Genomic DNA, 7,159 nt, shown 5'->3' with positions numbered 1-7,159 from the left:
GCGGCTGCCTTAGGCTCAGGGCGTGATCCCAGTGTTCTGGGATTGAGCCCCACGTCGGGCTCCTCCGCTGGGAGCCTGCTTCTTCCTCTCCCACTCCCCCTGCTTGTGTTCCCTCTCTCGCTGGCTGTCTCTGTCAAATAAATAAATAAAATCTTTAAAAAAAAAAAAAAGAGTAATTGCCCTCAATCAAGTTGTTGGAAAATATCTATAGGCACAGTGGAAAAGACAAAGAATAATTCCATTTAGGTACTATTATTATTCAAAGGAAATACATTCAGACAAGTTGAATCCATCACTGTTCTTGGGAAACTTCAATTACATAATTTATTCAACTTCATTTGTAAAGCTCACTAGTTTGAAGGGCAGACTGGATAAAATGCCCTGTGTAAAGACCTTATGCCAAGCAGCTAGCACAGACTAAGCACTCATTAAATACTAGCTACTATTAAAAAATGAGGTTTCCAAAGAATGGTCCCTCTTGTGAGCAAACGCACTTACATGTAACACTACTTGTCAGAATTAGGAATCTACAAACAGGGAACAGAGTAAACTTAATCAGGACCTATCACAACCTTGGATTTAACAAAGCTGAGTGTTCTGGCCACCTGAGCCAACCAGCCACAAAACTACCAAGGAAAGCTTCGTTTCCTACTTCTCTTTTGTACCCCGTTTCTTTAATTATTAAAGTCAGTCAACAAACCAACACTTGTTCTCTTGTTCAAGACTATTTTTTTTTTTCAAATATCACCCCACCATTACCCTTTTATAATCTGAAACACTCACACAGCAGTTCCAAAGAAAAGCCAAGACCTAGGTGTTCTTCCCTGAATTCTATTCTAGACATCAAAGGAGCTGTATCAGCTCCACCTTCTACAGGAAAACAGTGGAATAGTCTGACCACTCCCTTCTCCCTGTTAAGATTAAAAAACAAAAAAAGGCATTTTGCCTAACTCTTTTACTAAAATTCCAAAATTGAGTTCAGTGATAAAAAACTGATACGTGCTAACATAACATAATAAAAAAATTTAAAAAAAAATACCGACAAGTGACATATCTAAAATATCTCATGCACTGGCATCCTGTACCCATTTTTGGTTTATTTTCACCTTAATCAAAGTATTTTTTTAGAAAACCTTAAAAAAAATCTCAAAAACTTTAAAAAGGATTTTACTCAACCTTAAATATTTTCGTATATTAGGAAGAGACAAAAGTAGATAACATTAGCAAAAGGAATCTATTCTTAATTACTAAAAACGAAACTACTACAACCGCAAATAGTAAAACTATCATAAACGTATAGTCAAAAGTGGCCAAGAAAACACATGTACACAAGGGATTGCTAATAGGATGTGAATATAACAAAATGTTAGACCACAAATTACTAAGATTGTTTCCAGAATAAAAAAGACTGAACTATCCAAGAAATAAAATTACTTATAAAGCAAAATTCTCTTCAAAAGTCAATTAAAGAGTTGTCAAGAGAACATTTGATTCTGAAGCTCTTCCATCTTTAACACTATTTTTTAAACTTTAAAAATTTTATTTGGAATACATAAGAAACTGTCAATTACTCTCGTTTTAACTTAATTATGAAAAAGAAATTTTAAATGCAAAATTTCAGTTATCTTCAAATGATCTTACAAGATCGTCTATTCACACAAAACTCTTACCATTCATTCTGCGGAGATTCTATACAGCTCCTAGAAACTTACACTGGGTACAGAATCTCATCTGCTGATTCTCTACAGACATTAAGAAATCATACACCCAATGGTGAGAATACTGGTTATTACTCTGCTTTAAAATTTTCTGAATTTTTCAAACCACTACCAACACCACCAAAAAGTCATCAAGACAACAAAAAGGCAACTTACTCTTAGTTGATTTATGCTTCTTTTCTAATAAAAAAAATTCTAAATAAAAATTATATGAAAGCCAATTATGACATACTTATTAATGAAATTATACTGACAGAGATAACAAAATGACTAAGTTGCTTTTACATTCAAACCCTTATATTAAAAGACAGATTAATTCAAAGCACAGTGCTGGCAAAAAAAAAAAAAAAAAAGTCGAATGTTCCTTAAGTCTACTGTGACAGAAGAGCAAAGTTTAAAAGACGGATTAAATCTTAAACCATAATCTTAAACATCACTCCGGAGGCATATTAAAAAACAAAACAAAACAAAAACAGGCATTTACTATAAAATTTTTCTGCATTGAAGAACTACAGTTGATCCAAGTAGACTATAATCCTTCCTATTACAGTTAACTAGTATATCCATAATAGGTACACATACTTTATTAACACATTCCTTATAGATGAAGTAGCCAAAATGATTTCCTTGACACTAAAAAATCCACTAAAAGCTAATGGATTAGAAAAAAATGTTTCTGGTATGAGAATAATGTTAAGCATTTCTTAACCAGTGTGCTGAAATAATCACTGCCTGCTTCACCACCTAGCTCAGAAAATCAAAATCTTTCTTCAGATCTCCAGAAAAAAGAAAGCTCTGATCTTTTCCATCTACATTTTCCACTATCCAGATTCCACTTCCAGTTGTTTTTTCCTTTTGTTTGTACTTGAAATTCAGAAAACTCAGTCATTACCCTTAATTTCTACCATAGAGATAACCCAGGGTTGTCATTTCTCCCATATTAGCCAAGTAAGAAAGAAAGTAGTCAAAGGGACAGCTTACAATTTAAATTTAACCTTTGACTGATACATTTCTTATTCTCCTCACTCCCAAACCAAACTTACAATTTAAAGATAATAAAGTAAAAGCATTCAATATAAAAGCTACCAACAGGTAATCCTACGTCAACCAATAATCTAAAATCCTGTTCCTTCTGAGAGGACCAGACCTCTTTTGTCAAGAGCCCATTTTCATTACCAAATTCAGTGGCATCCATTAAGCAGTTTTAAATGTTTCTAAAAAAAGATAAATTAGTAGATGATAAACCAAAATCAAGGAACATTTAGACTGCACTTTTAAACATTATCTAGTATACTACTACCCCCCTTTCACATCAGCATGAGTATGCTGTAATACACATGTATTATAATGTATAATATACCTAACACACACACACACACACACACACAGCTATAAATGCTATTAAGAAACATCATGGAATCATGAAAGGCACTCACTCATTAAAAGTTTTAATTTTAGAAAAAATGTAAGATTTTAAAGCTTAGAACAAGGTATTAAAGTAGAACAAAGTATTCGGTAATAAAACCCTAAGAATTTCTTCCCTTCTTTTCTCTATTTTCCAATTTGGTAACAAACTTCATTAAAGACAAAACGAAAAAACTGCTGGTCACATTGTTAAAAATCTGCCTGCTGTCTGCCCTTGTGATCTTCCCTAATAAAACATCCATCACCTCCTCTCCAAGTAATTTTCAGTGACCCTCTTCCAAAGGTTTTCCCAAACTCCTATTTTATAGACACGGTCTAGAATATAAATATAGTAGACTTGGTACTGGCATAGTCGATGGCAGGAAAAGTATAAAAATGATTTCTGGGTTTGATTCTAAGGTCATTAATCTGAGGGTTTGGCATTGTATTTACTTAAGAATTGCTATCACTGCCATTTACTAACCATTCTTCCTTCTTCCCCCTTGAAAAATCGTCCTCATTCCCTACTACTTCTCTAAATCTACTGCTAATAATTCCCTTAGAAGTTTCTTTTCTATAAATTTTTCCTGAACCCAACTAGCCAACCACAGTCCTCCTCGCTCCTTTGGAATCTTGTTGCTCTTATCCATCCTGCACATGTGGAACAAATTAGATCTACTGGTATTTGACATATACAACAATCTATTTTCTATATCCCATTATAAACTCCTTGAGGGTAAGGGTCATATTCCTAAATCCTAGCACCATTAGAATGTCATACATGATAATGACATACACCACCTAGAGTGCTCTTCTGTTTTCTTTTACATACACTGGAATCTCACAACTACTCTGATAGAAATAATGATTCCTACGATACTATTTTACAAAAGGAGAAACAAATTCAGAAGCTAAATAATTTGTAATGGTTCTGTTCAACTAATGGTAAAGATCTATTTATAGTACTAAATACATGTAGCAAATATAAGAAACTCCCTGAAAAGAGGAGGTTTACAGGTCTCCATAAGTGGCAAATTCATGGACTTCACTGTTGCCAGGAAAACCACCATATTAGGAACCTCGAGTTCAACTCTCCCTAACTATGCAAAACCAACTTTGTCCCCGGAGTCCTTGATAAAGAAATTTAAAATGCCAACATAGCAAATATGGCACTATGAGAACACTATTCTCAACTTCTTAAAGTATATAAAATTTTAATGAAATACAGTGGCTTCTGTTCAGTGCAAAAGGGGACATTTCAGCATCAAACCACCGTATTACAAAACTTGAAGTCAGAATGCATTTTGCAAGAGCCATGTGACACACACATGACAGTCAGCTAAACTGATGGGTGGACCTTTTAGGGGAAATGGTTAGCAGTAATTGACCAAAGCAACAAATATACTCAGCTTTTAAAATATACTCAGCTTTTAAAATACTGACTTTTGCTTAAAAAACAAACAAACAAAAAACCACACACACACAATTCCCTCTCTCCCCCAAAGCCTTCTGAAGAGGAACACCAATTAAATCTCCTCCAATTATTCATTAATTTATATACGTAAACTCAAGGAGGATTTTAAAGGGTCATTAAGGAGAGCCCAACGAAGTCTTCCAAAGAAAGTGAACACCAGTTCCCAGGAAAGGTGTCAGGTGTGTCACATATGCTGTGGTGACTTCTTGAGTAAGCAAGAAAAAGAAATGCATTAACTTTTCATGACACGTCATGGAACCTCAATCCCTATCTTCGAGCATTCAAGCAGGTAACCCAAAACCTACAGATCATAGAGCCCATTCGCTTCTCTTTCAACTTGACAGCAGTCTTCCTTTAATTTGATAATATCAGAAAAATGTTCCTACGTCTTAGTTCTGTTTATTTTTTTTTTTCTCGACCTACAGGAGACAAAATGACTTTAGTGTCCTCCAAAAACAATTCTCACAAATGCCCAGGTTTTCAGGAAGGCAATGGGCCCCCTGAGTTCTTGAAGAACTCCAGGAAATAACTTAAAAAACACTAAAAATTTAAAATCTCTTCTCACCATCTACTCATTCCCCTCAATTCCACGTAGTCCTGAAAAGCATCCATATTACCTGCAACCTAGCCGGAGGGTGAAAGAATAGAGCCAACAAGCTCAAGATTCACAAGTAAAGCTTGATTTCCACCCTGATGATTCTGACAGCTCCGCAGAGTGCGGGCGCAGGGTCTGACAGTGCCCTCTAGGACAGCTCTCCCACCCTAGCCTCTCCCCTTAAAAACAAGTCTTCCTTCAAAAGTCACTGCCTCCGCGTGAAGCTACCCCTTCCCACCGCCCCACCACCGACTCCCAAACGCCCCAACCCCCTCAAAAGACTGTTTCTCCGCACCGGCCCGGCACGCAAGGCCTCTACCCTGACCTGTCCAGGCCCGGGCGGCTCACCCCTCCGGCCCGACCCCTCCCCCCGGCCGCCCCTCCTCCGTCAGACAATGGGGCCCGACTCCCGGCCGCCAGCATCTCCTGCCCCACCACCCTCACCTCACCGCGGCCGAGCCCCCCACCCCTGCCCCAGCCCTCCTCGCCCCCCTTAAGCTTTTCCAAGCTGGCCCACGGACCCAGCCGACCGGTGCTCTCCTGCACTCACTATTCGGGATTCATGCTGGACATGTCACTGCAGCTGCCGCCGCCGCCACCGCCGCCCTTGCTGCTGCAGCCGCCGCCCAAACTCTTCACGCCACGGGTAATCGAGGGAGAGGAATGAGACAGGCTGTTCCGGCAGAGCAAACGTCTTCCCCCACTCCGTCCCCTTAGAACACAATCAGCAGCCGCCGCCACTCAGCTTCGCTTCCACCCAAAATGGCCGCCGGCGAACCAGGAAATAGGAAAGCCTTAGACCGAGGGGTCTTTACACAGCCCAGAGGGCGGCCGCACCGCGCGGCACGCCGGGAAAGAGAGTTCGAACACCGCAGTGGGCGCGGAAGACCTACGGTGCGGCGCGGCAGCCAGGACTCAGCTTCCCGCCAAGCCCCGCGCCTCTGGTGCATGCGTATTTGAGAGCTTGTCGCCCGCCCCATTCCCCACTCTCTCACCTCCCCCTCTTGCCCCTCCCTGCTCCCCGCCCCGCTGACTCGCTGGCTAGGACTTCGCTCGGACTCCCCCTAGCGGATTGGCTAAAACCGAGCGGCCCTGGTGATGTCATCAGTGAGACGTGGCAGCCGGGCGAGTCAGTGCCCCAAGGGGGAGGGGGAGGGGAGGGACAGAGGGCGGTGTCGGCCGCGGACTGAGAATGGCTGGGGGCGGGGGGGAAGTGATCTGGAGACTCCGACGGGTGAGGAGAGAGGGGTAGGAATTAGAGGGACTGCCTGAGAGCGGAGGCGGGGAAGGAAGGCAGGCGGGAGTATACGCCTGGCCGGTCCTTCCGCCTGTAAGCTCTTTGCTGGCCTGACCAGTCTGAGGCTTGAGCTTTCCAGCTGATCCCAGGATGTCCGCACTAAGGACGGAAGGGGAGTCAAGGGGCCTCTGTTGAGAACTTCGGGTCTCTGGAGAGCACGAACCCGTTGTTTCAGTTCTCTTCCGTACTCATCCAACTCCACTGGATCTGGTCATCGTCCAGTGTTGGCCGCAGACACTACCTTTTTTTTTTTTTTTTTTTTTCCATTTTTTACCATTTCCTTTCCGGAGCTCGGCTCCGATCACCTCAGCCTGGATATTACGGGAGCCTCTGAAAGGAGGCTGCCTCTCTCTTCTCTGCCCCAGACCATTTGCACACATAGCCAGATTTATCTTCCTGAAAAAGCACTTCCATCATGAACCCACAGTTTTCAATGGCTCCACTTTTGGTGGACGCGACGCAGCCCAAAGTCAGCCAGAAATTCAAAGTCTTCCTGCCCTGGTCCCAGGCTTCAAGTTGAACTGCAATTTTCGTTATTGAACGCTGAGCTCTTCCGCAAGATCGAAAAATAATAAGGGAAACATGCAATTCATCACTACACAGTGCCTAGAAACTCCAGGAGTAGTATTAACAACATTTCTAAAACCTAATAGTCTTAACTCTCTTTAATC

At 41.2% G+C, this 7,159-nt stretch overlaps 1 protein-coding gene across 1 annotated transcript in view; it reads right to left on the bottom strand.

Moving 5' to 3' along the window:
* Window positions 1-5,973, bottom strand: part of RAB1A (RAB1A, member RAS oncogene family) — a 28,855-nt gene extending 22,882 nt beyond the window's left edge. The window contains exon 1 of the mRNA XM_040623405.1: window positions 5,742-5,973. Within this exon, the coding sequence (XP_040479339.1) occupies window positions 5,742-5,764 (23 nt within the window). The 5' untranslated portion in view covers window positions 5,765-5,973. The remainder of the gene's footprint in view (window positions 1-5,741) is intronic.
* Window positions 5,974-7,159: the final 1,186 nt, after the last annotated feature.

Source organism: Ursus maritimus, unplaced genomic scaffold (assembly GCF_017311325.1).
Source record: "Ursus maritimus isolate PB19 unplaced genomic scaffold, ASM1731132v1 scaffold_6, whole genome shotgun sequence".
NCBI lineage: Eukaryota > Metazoa > Chordata > Mammalia > Carnivora > Ursidae > Ursus > Ursus maritimus.
The sequence above is the reverse complement of the archived record's forward strand: the minus strand, read 5'-3'. Positions and strand labels throughout refer to the sequence as shown.